This window comes from Pteropus medius, unplaced genomic scaffold, assembly GCF_902729225.1.
Source record: "Pteropus medius unplaced genomic scaffold, Ma_sr-lr_union100, whole genome shotgun sequence".
NCBI lineage: Eukaryota > Metazoa > Chordata > Mammalia > Chiroptera > Pteropodidae > Pteropus > Pteropus medius.
Window position 1 is genome coordinate 3,853,177 of NW_024351073.1, and position 20,864 is coordinate 3,874,040.

The following is a 20,864-nucleotide window of genomic DNA, read 5'->3' on the forward strand; positions in this document are numbered from 1 at the left end:
AGTTCTAAGTTTTAGTAATTAAATGACTTTTGTCTTTTCAAATTTTGTTTTGCTGTAGAAACAGTGCAAATCGCGTGGAATTGGCGTTGATTGGTAAGCCCAATGATAAAAAGAAAATATGTAATCAGAAAGAAAATCCTAAAAGAAAAGAAGATCATGAAAAGTTATTACAAAATGCGCTTCCTATTATAGGTGTTTGGGAATTTGAACGCGATGATGATGAATATATTAAATTCCTTGATCTCTTCTTGAGTTATGTTCTTGAAAGGGACCTACTTGGTTCTAAGGGTCCTGGCATTCCATTTCTAACCAGTTTTTCTGGACATCTTAGAGAACATGAACTTAATTCATTACTTTTTGATGTACATACAACATTAAAACGACGTCAGGGTAAAACCAAAAGCCAGAACGTATTTAGAGCTGGCTCCTGCTTTGTTCTTGCTCCGGAGTTTAATGAGTCTGAAAAATCAGAAAGCCAGGCACTTTCCGCTTCAGTACTGGTTAATCAAAGAATCAGACCTTTTTTAGAGAATCCTTTGAATGAAGTTAATAAAAATGAAGGAAAGAGTGGATTGTTTGGTTTAAAACAAAAGTCCGTTTACAGAATACAAGATGACAGTGCAGAGAAGCCTTTAATCCAGAGATTGTCGAACCATAGTTTTCGGACTCCTAAATCTGTTAAAACTAGAAGATGTATTTTCAAACCAATTCAGTGCAATGATGTTAATCCTCAAGAAGATCTTCCTCTAGAACTAGATGGCACATTTGGCAGTATAAGGAGGCTGCTGGAATGGATGATAAGATGGTCTGATAGAAGATTGCTCTGTGATTCTAGTCTCACTGAGTCATCCTGTGAGTACAGTCCTGTCATTCGTGTAAAAACCTCTACAGCTGCCATTCTTACATCATTGTGGCTTTTGGAACAACCCTATTTTGCTACATATAATGCAAAAACTGCCATTATTAAGGTAAGTACTTGAATTTATTACATACAAATGAAAATTTTCATTTTAGATTAAAACTATATTTATATTTTCCCAACAGTTAACCCATTCCCCGTTCGCCCGTAGAATACTCATCTGCGGCACTTGAGGCTGCAGTGTTTACCCCAAGATAACTAATGGGTTACAGTCCTAACCTTATCCCCAAAGTTTGCTATGAAATAGCTCGCTTTTATTATTATTTTTACATTGCTCTAGTATATCGTTAGTCTTTGGATACAAATGACATCATTCTATCTGTAGCATTCTGTTTTTAGTTGTGATATTTTCATTTACAAAATATAGGAATTCTCGATCGCTGAAAATGTTAAATCCTAGGAAACATAGCATTCCTACATGTGATGTTAACATCATTCTCAAACAGTTATTAGCCAAAGATTCATTTGATGAATCCAGTTTACATATACATTTCTTTTACATTAGAATTAAAGAGAAATTCTATTCAGAAATAACTCCAAGAACAGTTTTTATATTTTCACATTGGAATCCGGATTTGATTTTGCCTCAAGAAGCCTGTTTATGTAAAATTAAATTAACGCTGGCAGCGAGCTGCACTTTTTTTCCTAAATGGGAAATGAGTTAAAGAATCACTAAGAAACTAAGTTAATTATAATCTATATCATGTAATTCTTTTCCTCAAGTGTTTTCTTTAATTCTTAAAAGTAATTAATTAGGGTAAAATTGCTTTCATAGAGGCTGTGAGGTTATGAGTATTTTATGTGTGTTAAAAATTTTTTTAAGTGCTATTATAGGATCTGTTTCTAGTGATTTATCTTGTTCATTTGTTTAGAAAATTTTCCTTTGTTTCTTCATTTTCCTTGACTCTCTGTTGATTTCTGCACATTCAATTAAACAGCCACATCTCCCAGTCTAGACAGAGTAGGAGATAAATCTCGTCACTTAACCTGGTTTGAGCTTTTGGTCGTCTCTGGAAACTTTGTGATTGTCTAAGCCTCCTCCTTTATTCTTAGTGGCTTCAAGTAGTTGAGGGTATGCCTAGCCCCCTCAGTATCCCATCAGGGCGGATCACATTTATTCTCTACATAAAGGCTGATGAGAAGCCAGATCCTCAGGCAGCATGTGGCAAAGTATGTAGTTAAGGCCCTTTGGGGAAGGAACTGGGAAATGGGTGTCTTTGCCTGCTCACTGTGGATTGGGCCCTGGTATATAGCTATAGGAGGATGCTCTTAAACCCATTAACAAATGGTTCTTTGTTTGTGGTTTGGGACTCATGAATGCAAGCTCCAGTGGCTATCAGAGACAGGTGATCTGAGAACCTGTCCCTTAGTCAGCAGCTGCAAAAGCTAGGTGCCAGATGTATGTACAGGTTCCTTCCAGGGAGATGCTGGTGAATAGGAGAGGGCTAGATGGAGAAGGCTAGGGAGGTGACCATCAGCTTCCCTTGTCTCTGGGGATCATGACCAGCCCTTCGATGTGTGCTAAATTATAAGCCTGACCCTCAGGCAGCAGCTTTCAAAGTATACAGGTAGACTTCTTCCAGGAGAAGACTGGGAGGTGGGTGTTTTTACCTGCCTCTCTGTGCTGAGCCTTGTGAAGATGAAGGCCAGAGTGCTCAGGCACCTGTTAAAACTGCTTCTTTGTTTGCTATGGTCTTGAGGGTCTTGTGGATGCAAGACTTACTGTCTTTTATGGATAGGTGTTTTGGAGTCCTGCCCCTCAAGTGGGAGTCTTCAAAGTTAGGGCACTAAATGTGGGTTCCAAATCCTTTGCTCCTAGTGGGAAGCTGGGACTTGGGAGTTCTCTCCTAATAGGGCACTTTGCTAGGAATGGGTTTACATGGTGTGTCTCAGCCTTTCCAACGTGTTTCAGTGTATTTTCTCATTCACTTGATGTATAGAAGTCAGTTTCTGGATTTCGTTCTGCAATAATTGCTCCATGTGTAGTTGTACATATAGTGTGTTTGTGGGAGGAGGGGAGTTTAGGAGCCTCCTATGTCATCATGTTAGTTGACCCCCCTCCATTTTCTAATTCTGCATTCATTCTATTTTAAAGCACCTTCATTCTAAAATCGTTTATTCTCGGATGAGGGGCATGAATGAGTGTGCACATGTGTTTTGTTTTATTTTTAATGAATTTTTGCAGGGTTTTTTTTTTTTGAGGTCAGTTTCTGTTATCTTAAGGTAATTTATAAGATACTCTGATATTTCTTGTCATTGAAATTTGTGATTCTAGGTAGTACATACCTAAGTTTCTAAGTAAGAAACAAAAGAGATATGTTGTATTTTTAGCTGCATATATTTTTGCCCACTGTGTCATTTTGAAATAATTACTAATGTTTTTATAACAGCAAAGAGAATTAAATGAAGGCAACTTTGCGTTTTTATTGCTATTGTTTTGTGACCTAAAACATTGGTGATATACCTTACAAATTTGCAAGGCTGATTTCTTTTGAGTACTCTTTAGGTGGTCAGGTTCATTATTTCTAGGTAGAATAAAGACTTGGTCATTGCTTCAGCATCAAATATTGAGTTGATGTGCACTGTACACTTGATAAATGAACAAGAAACTTAACCAAAAGAAGTTCTGTAGAAAGTGTTAACAATATGAAAACATAACGAAAGTATGAGATTCAGTAGTGAAATCTAAATACTACAAATGGCTTGTTTTAGGTGCAGGAGAATCATTACACTGAGTCTCAGAGTGGACCCAATGTTGAGAGTAATCGCAAAACAGATGTTGGCTGTTGTGTTGCAGTTTCCACTCAAGGCGGGCCTGAGGAAAGAAATGATCAAAATGAATATTGTCGAAGTATCTTGATGTAAGTTGCTGATGACAGCCTGTTTTCAGTTGGTGATACTTTGTTTGGTGTTTGGGCTTAAAGGGAAGAATTTAACCCTTGAAAGTTAAAGGAGTAAGCATTTCTTTGAACTAGAGAATCAGGAAGTGAGCACTTTCTGAAGTGCTTCAACAATTCATTGCCAATTGTTTCTTTCATGTTAGTCTAGCTTACATCTTCTAAGAGAGGAACTAATTCACCCTGAGAGATTCCTTTATTATATTAATTGATTTCTTCTGTCACAGGAAGTTGAACTAATCATGTCATCTATTTTTCCATATGAAGCAATGCTATGAGTTCTTATCTTTGAATATCAAGGCTGAAGCCTTTATAGCAGGAAGATTCCTTTGTGAGAATGGCAGATTTAGATAAATCGAAGTTATTCTAATCTTTTGAGTAAATAAAAACCTTTCACTGAGCTTCTACTATGGACCAGACATATTTAAAAACAAGACTTTATAAATATGAAAAACAAGTTTGTTCTTTTTCAATAAACTAAATCAATTAAAAGCAAGTTCTTTGTTTCCAAGAATGAGTTATAATTTTAGCTGCTTCGTTTTTGTCAGTAGAATGCCAACTGAAGCCGAAAATCTTGAAATAAAAGAAACCAATGATGAAATTATTTCTGTCACTGGTGATACTGAAAAAGAACGTATAGGTATTGATGAAGATCTTTTAGAAGTAGAAACATTTACACAGGAGGAAGTGAATACATACCTTTCAGTCTATGAAGGTCAGTTCATTTGGCTAAATTTTTTTTTTTTGACTTTATTAATTTGGAATTGGCGAATGATTACCTGTGATAAATTGCTTAGTCTTATATCTAAATTAGTATGTTTATAATAGCCTAAAACCAAAAATTACAAGAGAAGGTAATATTTATCAAATATTGAACATATTAACTCATAATCTAAATTTAAATTATCAGGCCTTTTGTCTTGCTTATGTAATTGTTATGGGCCTCTTCTTTTCTATGAACCAATTCTATGAGCTTTCCTTGGCAGTCTTCCTTAAAATAGAAACTCTTGAAGCTTTATGAAGCTTTATATGCACTGATATGAATGAAGCCTCTTAAGGCTCATTTCAGTTTTACTTGATGAAGAGGGATTGTCTCCAGGTGTTCTAAAAACTTTCTTTAAGGAAGATAGAAAATATTTCTGCCATTATATTTGTTTCCTGTAATATTCCTAAACCTTCTAAAAAGTAATTGGTCATTTTTCAAACAGTCAGTTTTCTTTTCCTCTTTGTTTCCCTATAGAAGATGCCAAAGAACCTGTTGAAAGTCTCAAAACTCTCAGTATTGCCATTGACATGCAGACTTTACCACAGCCTTCAGAAGAAGTAAGTCAATAAATAGTGGATAAAATTATTTAAATTATACCTGTTTTTATGTAATACATCCAACCAAGGTTATTTCTCTTAAAAGTACACCGTAGATTATAGAGTATAGCCATGCCATGCAGCATTTTTCTTTCACTGAAAATATATGATTAGTAAGATGTCTTTTAATTTCAGGCAGTGCAATTTTTATTTCATAAACTGCTGTAGAAAGTTAATCAAGAGTAATGAAAGTATTCTTTATTCAAAATATATAATTCACCTATAGTATGTAGTTTTTACACATGTATACACTGTATTTTTCTTAAAATGCCATACACTGGATTTCCAGATGAAACACATACATTTCAAATTACTGAAACAATTCCTTTAAAAAGGATTAGTTTTTCCTGATTTTATAGTTTTTCTCACAGTGTACTTGCCTATCATGTAGTGATGGTTGTATGTAAATGTATTTGTAAATATTTTATAAAGGATTTCTAGTGACATCATTTGTCTTTGTACTTTAATATGCTCAGTGGCTCAGAGTGATAGACCAAAGGCAATGCATACAGTATCAGGATATGGTCAGGGCAGGACTGGTAGAACATTTTAATATTTAGTTTCTCACTTGCTTTTAAACTGTTGTTACTCTGGGCAAGCGGCTGATGTGAAACTCAAGATACCTAGGATGGTGATACCTATTTGTTTCACCTCTTTTCTTTTTGGCTACTATTAATTTTAACAGCATTCCACAGAAGGAGTTCAGTGTCCAAGGGAATCATTGGAGACATACATGGAGCAAAAATCAACTGGACAGAAAGGGTGAGGGGAAAAAATATGGAAGTGGTTGTAACTGCCTTGTTTACTTCCGTGAACAAAGCTTAAGGCTCTCAAGGCTCATCTAGGATTCACTTGATAAAGAGGTTTTTCTTATAATTTACAATGTATATTTTATGGAGGTATTATATTTCTAGTGAAATTGTAACTTCAGCTTAGAGCAATGATTTTTAGTAAATGTTATGCTTCTGCATCTCAGAGTAAAATAAATAATGATATCTAAAATGTCTTTTGTTCAGCCATGACTATCAGCCTATCAAAGTAAAAGATAGTTGTAAATAGACCACAGTTTATTCAGCTGCTAATTAGGGAAGCAGCCTTTCATACTGATTCCATTTTTATTGGATCAAATGAAGAACCATTATGGATCATAATATGTATGTATAATCTTTCGCTGCTGTGGTATAATTACACACACTGTTTAAGGCTCTGATGTGCCCACACTCTGCTGGCTAGCTTATTGTTGCTTCAAGGAGAGCTGAAGGCAGTTTTCATTTGTTGCAGCTTAGGGACAATTTCTTAATTTTCAGAATTTGTGAAGTTTTAGAATTTTAGAATTACCTTGCATGAGAGGTAACAATTCGATTTTCTCTCTCTTCTGAATATTCAAATTTGTTCAGTTCTTCTATGGGTAATTAACAAAAAGAATATATTTAATGTGCCTTTACAAGTAATATAGATGTTTCTATTAATAAAAAAAACAGTCCTTATAGTTTAAAATGTGATAATGGGCTCTGTAGTTTTCCTAGGCAAAGTGCCTGTCTCTTCCATAGGTGAAGTTTGATGTCCCAGCTAACCTCATTTGTCCCCTCATTTTAGATTCTGTCTGTTGCCGAACTCTCAGCAGTATTCAAGTCATATGTTAAGCTATCCAGACATATTCTTTGCTTTTGTTTGAATCTGTTGTGAATTGCTATGGAGACAGACGTAAACAGATTGTAATTATGAGCTAAGCATTACAGAGGATTAGAGGACTTTTAGACGTGTAGATGGCTGAGGGTTTGATCACTTGTACCTTAGGTAATGTGAAGAATATCTTGCTTCCTAATCAATTATTTATTAATCTTTAATTATAGTATGATTGAAGACTTTTCAAATCCTGAACATGCCCTTCCCCATTCATTTTGTGTGGATACAAATTCAGAAGTTTCTAGGTAAGAATTTTTGCGTACTGTATCATTTTAATATAATCATGTTTTACAAATAGATAAGAGAATGAAGCGAAATTTTTGAAATAATCACTAAACATTTTCACCAAAAACTAGGAGAATAAAGGGAAAGCAACATGAAGCATTAAAGAGCAAAATTAAAAAATTTTAAATCATTCCTTCAATTAAAAAAAATATAAATTTTTTAAAAAAGTAAAATAGGTGCACATTTCTGACACCTTTAATGAAAAGATTTTCTTCTAACAGTTGTTTTGAAGACATACAGGAACTATTTAAGAACAGTGGGTATATTATGAAAAGATGTAGTTGCTCATTTTCAGCCTCTAACAGGTTTCTAATAGCATATAAAATGATTTTAATTTTTTTAGTTTAATTTAATTAGAATACAGGTTCATCCACTTCTATCTTTTGAATTTTTTTACAGAGCTTGAACAGTGTGTTTATTGTGTAGAAATCTTGCTGAAATAAGATAATATAGCACAGCTTTACTTTAGAAAAATTCTCCATAATTAGAATTTATCTTTTTGCCACTTGTTGCAAGCAAAGGCCAGTAAATTTGTCTTAAAATGGGCAAGTCAGTTCTAATACCTGTTTTTCATGGATTTGCCAAATAAAGTCTTATTACAGAGTATATTAGATACTTGATAATAGGCAAATACTGCTAACAGGGGATTTGTGTAAGCCCAAATAAATCTAAATGCAATTCAGTATGTGCTTTTCTTTTTAGAGACAGTGGTCATTTTATTTGGATATAATGCCTAGTTCCTTACTTAGTGTATGAAATGGATTTGCTTAGAAAACATTGAATACTTGCTATGTTTAAGGAATCATCCCAAAACAATCATTTTATTAAAAAAATACTTACTTTGACTTGTAACTTTTATTTTTAAATAAGCTTTTTTTTGGTTAGGATTTAATCATAAGTATGAACTGTGATTTGTTTGGAAATGAAATGTTCACAACACTGTTGTTTCACTTTAAATGATGATCAGCAGAAGTCTGCTGTACTTATTTCAGAATTAAACATTTTTTTAACCCATACGTTCCCTAGTTTTCTTAATTCCATTCTGGGTTATTAAATTTGGCCAAAAAAAATATTCTTAAGCCAAATTACATAGTCTGTACAGCTAATCAGAATTATTGCACAGGTCTCAAACTCAGATGCCTGCAGGGACCAGGCAAATAAAATACATGTGTGTACTGTCTGGGTTGTAACACCATAGGGAGGGCACCGTGGCTGACTAGACAGTACATGTCCCTTAATGAAGGCATTCAGATGAATAACTGCTGATGACAAATGGATCTAATGGCCAAGGGGTACAGAGAGATAGGCTTTGGGTTTACATTTTCTGAAAACTTCCAGAAAGCCTGTAAAGTAGAAGAAAAAGTAGGATCAGAATATTCTGGTTATAGACATCTAATTTTTTTTTTTTATTTATGTGTAATTTGTATTTATATGCTTCCACATGTAGTGCACAGATCTCTGCATTTAAAGATAAATCTTCCTCAGTTCCACCTTTGGTGTCAAATGGAGTCGATGTTGCTTCACAGACACCTCTGCCAGCACCCCAGCAGACCCAGAGAAATGAACCCAGGGTTCGATTACCGGATTCTTCTGATTCTGTTAGGCAGATGCTCGAAGATGAAATGTTTAAATTAGTTCAGGTAAGCATATCTCCATATAAATAAGTAAATCTACACGTGAAATATATGTAAGGTTTTAAAATATGAACAGACTTCTAGAAACAGACAAGTTAAAATTAAATCGCAAGGCTTCTTTGGGCACTCTTATTCAGAAGTTCCTAACTCTAGGGCTAACTTTAGGCTGAGCTCCTCACTTTTCACAGTGACTTCTTTGAGATGCAGAGCTGCACACAAAAGTGAAGTGGGGGATAATCAAAGCAGACTAGTGGACTCCTGTTCAAAGGTATCCAAATGTTATTTTCTAACACAGCCTGTCACATATTTCTTATCCTCAAACCAAATTTTGTTTCGGTTTGAAATTGTCAGCTGCATTTTAAAGTAACGTTCACTTTAACTTCCATTATCTTTTTTTTCACCTCGTTATCCTTTTTTCTACCAACAGTTTTAAATTGTTTTCCTTTTCTGTTTCATTCCTTAAACATTAATTTCCCTCAGATCTAATCCTGTACTCATGTGTTCTACATTCACTTCCATATCCTTTTATGTGATGTGATATACTATTTTTATATTGGTGATACTCGATTTCTTTGATCTTAACAAGCCCTGATGAGAATACTTTTCCAGTATGTCCCACTGTCCCATGAAACTTACTGAAACTGACATTATTCTTATTCTCCCTGGTCCCTTCTTTTCCTTTGCCATTTAATAACACTGTCTGTTTTACCAGCTTAAAGTTTTAGAAGCATTTCTCAAATTGGTTTTTGGATTACCTGGGGACTTTGCTGGTCACTACTCTGCATATTTAACAAATTCTCCAAATAATCCTGATGCACACAAAAGATTAAGAATCACTGTCATAGTCACCCTTGCCTTCTTTCACTACCCACATCCAGTGTTCGTCTGTGCCCTCTTGCTTGTTTTGCCCACACTGTCAGTATAGCCACTTTTTATTTCTATAGCTGTAGCCAACCTTAGAGTCTCAGAACTTCATACTTCCATTATCTTATATATATATTTTCTATGACATTCTTTTTCAGATATTGTTTTAATACTCTATTTTCCTTTTTTAAATTTCAGGTATAAATTTGTATACTCTATGTTAATAATATTGTTTTAAAAATACAAATAGTGAAAGGAAATACATGAGAAGTATCAGTACTAGTTATCTCTGGGGATAAGATTATGAATGATTTTGACTTTCTTTTTATGCTTTTCTATATTTTCTTTTGTAATAAGGATGTGTTTATTATATATTTTATATTTTATATATTTTATATATATTTTATATAAATATATATTTTATTTATACATATTTTATTTACATAAATAAAAAATATATATTTTAGATATATATTTTATATTTTATATATTTTATATATATTTTACATATATAAAATATATAATATATAATATATATATAATGTGTGTGTGTGTGTGAGTGTGTGTGTGTGTGTGTGTGTGTGTATATATATATATATATATATAAAATTGAAGGGTACCTATGTATTTTTAACCTTCAATGTTTCCTTGTTGGTTTGTTTTACCAAAAGCAAATTATTCTATTGTCTTGAAAGACTCCCCACCCAGCTTTTACCTTCCCTTTTTTCCCCCACTGTATTTCACAAAATCATTGGTTCTCAGTGTGGTCCCTGGACCAGTAACATTAGCATCACTTAGATGTTAGAAATGCAGATTATCAAGCCCCCATCCCAGGCCTATTGAAATCAGCAGCTCTGGGAATGGGGCTCAGCAGAGTTCTTGAAATCCTCCAGGTGATTGTGATGTATGCTAAAGTTTGAAGACTGCTGCACTGCATATCTTCTCATTATAGCCGCTGTAAATTTCCTGTTCCGTCTAAACCAGTGCATATGCTAGTGGTTCCCAAGCTTTTTTGCACATTGAAATCACATGGTTATCTTAAAAAATAATAATCCTGGCTCCCATCTTGACATTCTGATTTTATTGGCATGGGGTGTGATTCGGCCATCGGGATTTTTTTAAAATGCTGCTCAGGTGGTTTTAATGTGCAGCACAAGTGGTCAACCACTTATGCATGCTCTTGCCTTTCACCTAGTTAGCCCTTCCATGGGAATTCCTCATTCTTTACCCGTTTGCTAATCTCTTCTGTTTTCTTTCCTGAAAAATCTGTTCATGACACACCCATTTTAGGAATTCTTTAATTACCCTCACCCCACTCCATCATATCACTCCTTTATGATCCCTGGGATGTTTATGTAAACTGCTTCACAATTGGTCCTAAATCTCATTTATGAGTTTATATTCCCAGCTGACAACTCCTTGAACACAGGAAGCTATTCTTTTTTCCCCTTTTTAAAAAAATCTCTCCCAGCTATGCTTCCTGCTCAGCATTCATGGGTCACACAGATATTAAGATAAAGGTATGACTATTGTGGAATACTCACATTGTTGTTGATTTCTTAGATTTTTTCATTATATTTTAAGATGTTCCTTTAATTTTTATTTTATTATAGCTGCAACAAATCAACTTCATGAGCCTAATGCAAATAGTAGGATCATCCTTTGCTAATCTCCCAGATATACATCAGCTTCTACAGCAGTCTCAGACTATGCATTTGGCGGGAAGCCAGGTATCAAACCCTGCAAGAAGGAGTAGTGATGTTGAAGACGCCAGAAGAAATGTGAAGGAAAGATTTTCCATTAGACCTCAGTCCTTGGGAGGAGAGCACATGAGAGAGCCTGGCACGAACGGCCCACACTGCCCCACAGGAATCGTGCAGTCTGATCAAAATAGTAATGGAAAGTCACAGGTAACTTGCATTTAAAAATACCATAAAGTTGTCCTAGTAGTTCAACTGTTGATTTTGTTATTTGAGTAAATAATATTTTTGGCAGTTACTATATTCCACCACCCCCCCAAACATATTGAACATCATTTACAAAATAAGGAGTTTGTAATATATCCTGAGCTTACCTAGTAGCTTTTTTTCTTTTCCAGAATGTTCCACATGGGAGTGTTCCTTGTCAATTAGCAGGCCAGCCTCAAAATGGAGGATTACCTCCAGCATCTCAAAGCTTACCAACCACTTCGTTATCTTCAGCTCCTGCTGGAAATACTCACCTCTACCTCTTGTCTTTATCTTCTGCCATTCCGAAGACACCTAGACTTATCCCAGCTGCAAAAGCTTTCAGACCTGGTGATGGTTTTCCTTTGCTTCAGTTTCAGCCTAAGCATGAATTTAAGCCTCTTTCCTTCCATACAGAAAGAGTTCCACAGGTTCCCTTCAGGCCTCCACCACAGCCAAGGGAGGCATGGGGATCATCTGATTCCTTGCATTCTCCTCTGCCACAGAGAGGAATGCACACTACTTCAGCGTCCCATTTGAATTTGAGCCAGTATGATACTGAAGACATAAAAAAGGCAGTTGAGCAGAAGAAATGGGAAAAAACTGTAAATACGGAAATTCCTAAGCATATAAACTCGGATCAGTATATGGGACAAGAAGACTTGACACCTCAACAGGATTCTTCAATATTTGTGAAACCTGAAAAACTGTTTAATGTTAAGCCAGGACCCCTTGAGATATCTCCTCAGAATTCCTTTGGACTTCCGTTATTGCACCTGCAACTTAAACCTCCAAATGTATTTTCTTCTGTCTCAAGAGCATCAGTTACAGTTCCCTCAATACCTATCAGTACTGTAGCAGAAGAAAGAAAATACCCAAAGCTATTATTACTTCATTCGTATCTGTCTCAGGAAAATATGGTAATGTTTTTTACAGGATGCAAAAGCACAGTTCTGTGTTTTTCATACTATAAATACTATACATTCAATGATAAGCTCTTATACATTTCTTTTGTAAAAGCAATTCTTCTGTTATTGAACATATAAAAATCTGGTTTAAAATAATCAGTATTTTAAAGGCTTTAGGTCCTTCTTGGGCATCAATACCAGAATTTGCTGCTCTTTCACACACATTTCTTCTACTTAGAGAAGAAATAAGTAGTAAAATAAAATGACCAATTACTGTATGCGTTGTGTGTGTGTGTGTGTGTGTGTGTGTGTGTGTGTCTCTAGAGAGAGGGCATTGTTGGAGGTGCCTAGAAATGGTGATACGATTGCCTGGAATCTTTTACAGGTTAAAGTTGTCAGATGGACTCAGGTCTATAAGAAGTTATGCATATTTAAAAAACAAATTATATATTTAAAACACAAAGATTGAATCTTAATAAACCCACCAACTCCTTTTCAAAGTTTTAACCTTTGATTTATGAAATTCAAATTGTTTAGGCTTTAATTTTCTAAGTCAGTAGTGTACCATCATAGGAAGGAAATTCAGTAATTCATTCTCTGGTGGTGCATTTTTTAAGATTTGAAGATAGTAATGGGGAAAAATGGTTATTTCATTAGAAGAAATACTTACCATGCCTCTTTCCTTCTGAATATATAATGAACAGGGAAAAAAAGGTTAACGCTTTGGAAAAGTACACTCTTTAAGAAGGATTTAAAGAAATTTTTTTATTAGAAGAGTATCACAAACCCCCATTAGCATCATGCAGCGTCAGTGGTTATCAACATACTGCTAACATGCTCCATCTATAACCTCCACCCTTCTGCATCCTCCCTGTTTCAAAGAACTTTAAATGTTAGATATTATGTAATTTCACTTAAGATTTTAATATGGAAAAGAAATTAAGATGCAGACTTCCAACTTCATTTCTAAAATAGGAAGACCCAATTGAAATTTTCAGCACTCTAAAATCATTTAAGATTTGGATACTCATTTTACCAGTCCAGATCAATTTGTTACCTTTGACATGTTCTGTCTCTTTCATATTTTAGCTTAAACAAATGTTTTTTACATATTGTATAATTGAAGTTTGTAACTTTAAATTAATATGCTTTGTTTTTTTCTTATAGTACAAAACCCCACAGCTTATTCCACTTGAAAACCTGCTTGCATTTAAACAAAGCCAACAGAAACTAACACATTTATTTGAGCAAGGTGATTCAGAGCACCATCAGCTTCTAAAGGTCAAAATAGAACCATCTAAAGTGAGACAAGGAAAGGACAGTAAAAAAAGGCAAGTTTTAAGTGAAATTTTATTTGAGAATATCATATACCTCCAAGTTTATCAGTTATAAAGATGGAAGTTCTCTGGTTCAACCTCCTATCCTATACACAGTTGCATATTCAGTCGCCTTGTGTCATGCATTTGAACACATCTTGTGATAAGGAAAATTCCTATATTTGAGAGACAAATACTATTTTTTTCAATTTTATTAAATTCTTGGGAGCATTTAAGAGCTTACTTCTTAGCAAGTCATCAAATTGGCTAAAGTAAACTCATAAAAAAAATTGAAAGAAATTCTCTCCTGTCATTCATAGGCTAGAGGATTCTTTCACATTTTTCTGTAATAGGGTAAGCAGTCATCTTTTGCAACACAAATATTTGGTATCTCGTGCAATACAACAATATTTCTTGTTACTCATCTTACCACATACTCTAGACTCTTACACAGAAAGGCTGTGACTTCTGATAAAGAGTATTTAAAGTGTTTTACTCATAATGGATGTTCAATACATGTATTGACTAGTAAATTAATACTTACTCTAAAAAATCCTCTAAAAATTTTACATTTATCAGGCCCTAAATTCTACTACCAGTACTTTCTTCCTAGAAATGTTTCCTTCCTTTCACTTTTAACAAATATTCCCTCTTAAAAGTAAGTCTTCGCTTTAACTTTTGGTGCTCTCTTTTCTCCTTGCTGGGATTTTGCCGAGGTGACTAAGGGTGCTTAACTTCTTTAAATAAGTGAATGGCAGTATTCGGTAGGTGGGGCCAGCTTAGAATCTGCAGAAAAAATTTTGAAAATTACCTAAAAGGTATAACTCTGACCTGAGATTCTAGTGATTTACACAGAAAAGTCAGTTCAGTAGTAGAGGAACTAGAAATAATTTTCATGCGTCCCTGACTTTCGCTTATATTTGCTTGTATTCTAGCAGAATATCTTGCTAATTTAATTAAATGCCATTGAAAATAATTTGACAATTTTCATAACTATCCCCCTATATAGCATGATACAAATAAAAGACTGATGATACTAAAATAGTAAAAATATATTTTACACTGTTGTTTTTAACAGGCAAAGACGACGAGCTGAGAAAGAGCTACAAGAGGAAAGATCAGAGAAACTAAAGCGAAAACCAAGTGTGACTTTCCAGCCAGAGGATTCCATCATTAATGATGATGATTCAGAGATACTTGTGAAACCCAAGGTATATAGAAACTACTATACATTCTTCCCTGGTGTACATGTACACAGAGTTTAGAATGTCTTTGTGGTTTATGTAGTCTTCTGATTGCGGGAAGCTTCTGACTGTTACCAGGAGAATTTTTACATCATTAAGTACATAAATCCCTGCTGTGTCCCTCTGTGGAACAGTAGACATACAGTCGTGAATTTGGAAAGCAACTTGATGATAAATCAAAAACCGTGGAGCATCTGCCTACGTGACTTTTATATTTGAAATTACTCTGCTTTTCTTCTACGACATTTTAATGCACATTATATGTTATCTGGGTTTCTCCTATTACAGTTTCACCTATCTTTTTTATGCACCTCTGAGATTTCTAACATACAGGTTTATCATATAGCCTATATTTTATTTTATTTTTATTTTTATTTTATTTTTAAATTAAGTTTATTGGGGTAAGTAACATTGGTTAATACAATTATATAATTTTCAGGTGTACATTACAATTTAACATCTGTATATTCTATTGTGTGTTTACCACCCAAAGTCCAGTTTCCTTCAGCTACCATATATTCGATCCATTTTACCCACTTCACCCTCCCCTTACCCCCCTATGTTTGACCTTTTATCCCATCAACACCCCTCTCCTCTTCTGCCCGCTTCCCCCCACCGCCACTTCACCTTCTGGTAACCACTAGTCTATAGTCCACGTTCATGAGTCTATTTGTCCTGTTCTTTTGTTGCTTTTAGGTTTATATCCCACATATAAGTAATATCATGTGATTTTCAACTTCTTCTGTCTGGTTTATTTCGCTTAGCACGATTATCTCGAGTTCCATCCATGTTGTCACAAATGGCGGTATTTCATCTCTTCTTATGGCTGAGTAATATTCCATTGTGTATATATATACCAAAGCTTCTTTAGCCAGTCATCTTTCATAGGACACTCGGTTGCTTCCATGTCCTGGCCACTGTGAATAATTGTATAGCTTATATTTTTAATCAGATCTTTTTAAATATTCCTTGTAAATTTGGTAACACTATTTACCAGTTTTTGCAACAGCATATTAAACAAGCAGAAACAGTTTTGTTTACATGGATTTGTAAAAGGCACACTTTTTCGTTAAGTCCTCAAAAGCATGTCTGGAGGCATCTAGTAAAAATGTTGAGTCTGAATAACTGATAGGATGGGAATACTATTCTATGTTAAAGCTACTCTGCAAGAGAGATTTGCACATCATAATTTAGTAATTGCATTAAGTTGGTAATGCTCTTTTTTATTGTTCATTGACTTGTGAATTTTTGAATTTCCTTGTAAAGCTACTTTGATATAATAAACAGATATTTCTAGAATTATAGGATTTGAACCTATACCTATGAAGTAACAATTCTCATAGCTATTATATATTCTTTTCAAATTAATAAATGTCTTGAGTTAATCAGTAATTATCATTTGGGGATTCATTTAGGAACAACATGAACATCATGGTTCCCAGCCTTTGGATGATTTTGAAATTCCTTTTGGTATGTATATGCATGATTAATGTCTAAGTTCAGAGTTAAAGTCTTCTAGATATCTAGAAATATATATATAAAAATGAGACTAATTCTCATGTTATCTTTGACAAGATAGGGTGTGTGTGTATGTGTTTTGATGTGTTATCCAGTAGAGCACTCCTTGACAAACTATGGCCCATAGGTCAAATCCAGACCGCGCTTGTTTTTTTAAATCAAGTTTTATTGAAACAACCAGGCCCATTTATTTAGGCATTGTCTATGACAGTTTTCACACTACAGCAGCATTCAGTTATTGCAAAAAGGGACCACATGGTTCACAAAACCTAAAATGTTTACTATCTGGCCCTTTACAGAAAAAGATTGCTGACCCCTATAGTGGAGCAATGCAGTTACTTAGAACCTCAAATAAGATACTGATATATAAGGCCTAAAAAAGAAACAGCGGAAGAATATGCCTATGAGGGTCAAATTCATCATAGAAAATACATGCACATTTAAATAAAGGAATCAGTTCAGAAAAGAGAACTTGCTTATTGATAGTAAATTTTCTTTCTTGAATTGGTCAATTTATTTCCTACCACCGAATGTATGTATTCACCAAGGCTTTCTCCTCAGTAATTTTTATAGACATATACACACTCTTGTGCATGTAAGGCTGTTCACTCTCATACCTTCAGCTCTTATTTTGATGATACTCAAATATCCATTGTTTTCTACACCTTAAATTGAGCATGTCCAAATGTCACCTTAAACTGAGCATGTCCAAATTTTGAGTTGGAATCTTCCTGCGAGATATCATTATCTTGACTTGTAAAGATTTTACCTTGAAAGTCACCCTTGATTCTTCTTTCACCTGTTACCCCATTCCTTCACATAGTCCTTGACCTGGTCCTCTCTCTTTTTCTTAATACCACTGTGCTGCCTCAGGCTTCTGCACGACTAAACCAAGATGCCAGTGCCATGTATCAGGCCTCTGGCCTGCTTAGCTCCCATCTCTCAGCTTCCTAATCTATTTGGTGGTATTCTTTCCCACTCCCTTGCCTTAAAACTACTTTCCTTTTCATTCTTAATAACTTTTGCTTCGTAAAGGTAATCCATGTTCACTGGAACAAATTTAGAAAATATAAATAGAGAATAAGAAGAATATTAGTCTCCCATAATTCTTCTGTCTGGAGATAACCAATGTTAATATTCTTTTAGGGTTTATTTTCTGAATATACATATATCATGCTAACCCATTATGCTACTGGATCTCATATATATAAAGAATACTTCCTCTTCTTGTTTATAACTTACTCATTTTAACATACTAGTATTAAGGTACATATCCACCAATATCACTAGATATTTTTCTTCAATGTCATTTTTAATGACTGTATAGTACTCCAATAAGTATATATTGTGTCATTCCAAACAACAATTCTCCAATTTTCTGACACCAACTGGGTGTCTTCTAAATTCAGTTCTGACACTAACAACCTATAGTTAACACAGACCCCATAGTTCTGAAAGACTCCCCACTTCAGATGCCATCTGTAAATGGGGTCCCCAGACACCTGCATTTCTACCTGGTCAGCTATAAATTTAGGTTCCCATGACTACCCCTTCTAGGTTTGCTAATTTGCTGGAACAACTCCAGAATTCAAGAAAGTGTTTTGTTTATGATTATAGTTTTATTCTAAAGGATATGACTCAGGAACAGCCAAATGGAAGTGATACATAGGGCAAGATGTCATGGTGGTTAGGGACAGAGAGCTCCCGTACCTTCTCTGGATGTGTCACCCTCCTAGCACATCCACTTGCTCATCAACTCAGAAGCCCCCTTAGCCTACTTGTTTGAAGATTTTTACTGAAGTTTCATGATATAGGCACGATTGATTACATCATTGACTATTGGTGATTGAACTCCATCTCCAGTAGCTCTTTCCTCCCCAGAGGTGGGGGTAGGGTGGGGCTGATAATTCTAACCCTCTTAGCATGTGATTGGTTCCTTTTGTGACCAGCACCCATCCTGAAGCTGTCTAGGGGCCCGTCAGGGAGTCACGTCATTAGCATAAACTCTGAAATGATAGAATGGGGCTCCATGAATAATGAAAGACACTCATATCATTAAGGAAATTAGGAACTCTGTGCCTGGAACCAATGACAAAGACCAAAAATATTTTTTATTATACTCCAGTGTGCCATAATTGATACACTTATTCTACTTAGTCTCCTGAGTGATTGCCCTGGAAAACCCACATTTAAACACCAACTTCTATAATAGACTTTGGATTTTGATTCTACTTCCTGCTGAACTTTTCTGCTTGGGTGGAAATTACCTCGTGTATGGGATATACAGTCTGAATTTATTATCTCTCCCCCACCAACTGGTTTGTTCTCTATCTTCATTTGTATCACTACCAGCTTAACCCCAAAACATAGGTTATTCTGATTTCTGCCTTCCTACTCTCTCACAGTTAATAACCAGTACTTTCCTATTTTCCTTCATTTGTAATTTTTCAATTTATCACTCTCTTCTCCATTCTTCATCATTACTAGGTACTTATTTGAACTGATGCAGCAGCAGCATCTGTTTCATTGCTTTATTTCAATTTTATCCACTCAAATCTATTTTCCACATACTGGCTGAGGTGGTTTTTCTAGAACATCAGTCTAACCATATCACTTCCCTGCTTAGCAGTTACTGGATCATCATCACCTAGAAGAATATCTCGGTGTCTAGGCTGGGCATACAGAGTCCTCCACAATTTTGATTTTGATTCCACTGAGCTGCCCTTGAGAGTCAACTTAGATACCACCTCATTCAGAAAGTCCATTTTGATAACATCTTGACACCCCATACCTCACCTCTCTTGAGTTAGGTGCTTTGCTTTAGGGCTTCTCAATGATTGCTGCCAGTGTTTTGTTGTTTTTATATATATATTTTTAATTAATTTATTTTTTTATGGTGACATTGGTTAATGAAATCCAATAAGTTTCAGCTGTACACTTTAACAGTAAGGCATATGTATATATTTACACTGTGTGTTTGTTGTTATATTTAAGAAATGCTAAAAGATGATGTTACTACTTCAGCTGGATTGCATTTCATGGCCTCTGTAAGAAAGAAAGCTATAGGATGTCAGGATGCAAGTACAAATACAGATCCAGGTAAAATGCTATTTATTTGTAAAAATTCATATGTTTTGCAATATTTAATATATGTAGACTTTCTCTTCAGAACTGATTTACAGGAAATTTTAAATTATGTGATATTAGTTAGTCATTTCAGCTTCTTGTCCCTAGCCCTGGTATATACTTTACACATTTTAAACTTAAAATCAAATCTTCAGTTGAATTTATGATATCTTAATTAAAACATAATAGAGATATTTGTTCAGAAATGCCATGGACTACATCTTAAATCGGTAGAAGTGTTTCAAATTCAGGTTCTCTAGTCCATTAATTGCCTTCACTGAAATTTCATGCTTCAGATTGAGAGGCCTGGACTTTTGGCCAATAAAATTGAATAGGAAGAAGACTAGATTGGGTTTAACATGGGAAGAGTATGTGTGACTGTGTCCAAGAATAGAAGAAATAAATGTTGGGGGAGCTGTTTGGAATTTTGCCTAACAAACTTCCTCATTAATATGTGCTCTGCCCTTTGTGTTTTAGTAATTCTTTTATATATTTGGGGTACAGTTTCTATTAACTATATAGAACCTTGTAAGTGACTTTTTAGACCTCTAATTTTATAATGTTATAAAATAATATTTATTGCTATGGTTTCAAAATAATATATGATCATCGTAGAATGTTTAGATAACATAGCAAGCCACGAAGAAGATGAAATTAATAATCACACTGCTCGAGTAAAATTTTGATGTTTTTTTCCTCTTTTGTACGTTTTACATAGTTAAATATGAGATATAGTACAGGTGTGCTCCTTGACTATCTGAACTCTCATTGTCCTGGTATTACTGCTGTCTTCCTTACGAGTTTAACCCTTCATGGGTCCCAGTGTTCATTTTTTTCCCAGGTACCTTGGGATACTCTCTAGTTTTAATGTTTTTTTTTAACATATCATTTCATTAGTTATTTACATTATAGTGCATGTTTGCTGCGGTGTTGAAGGTAATTCATATCTGATATGTTCAGTATTGTGTATTGCACAGAAATTAATGGATTAAGTGAATGTTAATTAAGTGATGTTTAAAATGCTTAATATTATTTAGGAATCCTTGATGGATAATTATTTAGGTGTTTAAGAGTTTAATGATATTTGGGAGATTGGATGGGCTAGGAAACCTTTTTTGTCTCTTTCAAAATAATGGAATAAAGTCTCCTGGTATCCGAC

The 20,864-nt window shown here is 34.7% G+C and overlaps 1 protein-coding gene across 8 annotated transcripts in view; it reads left to right on the forward strand.

Moving 5' to 3' along the window:
* Positions 1-20,864, forward strand: part of CPLANE1 (ciliogenesis and planar polarity effector complex subunit 1) — a 92,264-nt gene that overhangs the window by 40,286 nt on the left and 31,114 nt on the right. For 7 of the 8 annotated variants that reach the window (XM_039842633.1, XM_039842630.1, XM_039842631.1 and 4 more), the window contains 13 exons: positions 59-968; positions 3,632-3,780; positions 4,365-4,531; positions 5,057-5,139; positions 5,864-5,940; positions 7,032-7,109; positions 8,597-8,789; positions 11,261-11,557; positions 11,746-12,513; positions 13,669-13,832; positions 14,896-15,028; positions 16,477-16,531; positions 19,574-19,678. In XM_039842633.1, coding sequence (XP_039698567.1) covers positions 59-968; positions 3,632-3,780; positions 4,365-4,531; positions 5,057-5,139; positions 5,864-5,940; positions 7,032-7,109; positions 8,597-8,789; positions 11,261-11,557; positions 11,746-12,513; positions 13,669-13,832; positions 14,896-15,028; positions 16,477-16,531; positions 19,574-19,678 — 3,179 coding nt within the window. The remainder of the gene's footprint in view (positions 1-58; positions 969-3,631; positions 3,781-4,364; positions 4,532-5,056; positions 5,140-5,863; positions 5,941-7,031; positions 7,110-8,596; positions 8,790-11,260; positions 11,558-11,745; positions 12,514-13,668; positions 13,833-14,895; positions 15,029-16,476; positions 16,532-19,573; positions 19,679-20,864) is intronic. The other variant, XM_039842634.1, reaches the window with a different exon arrangement.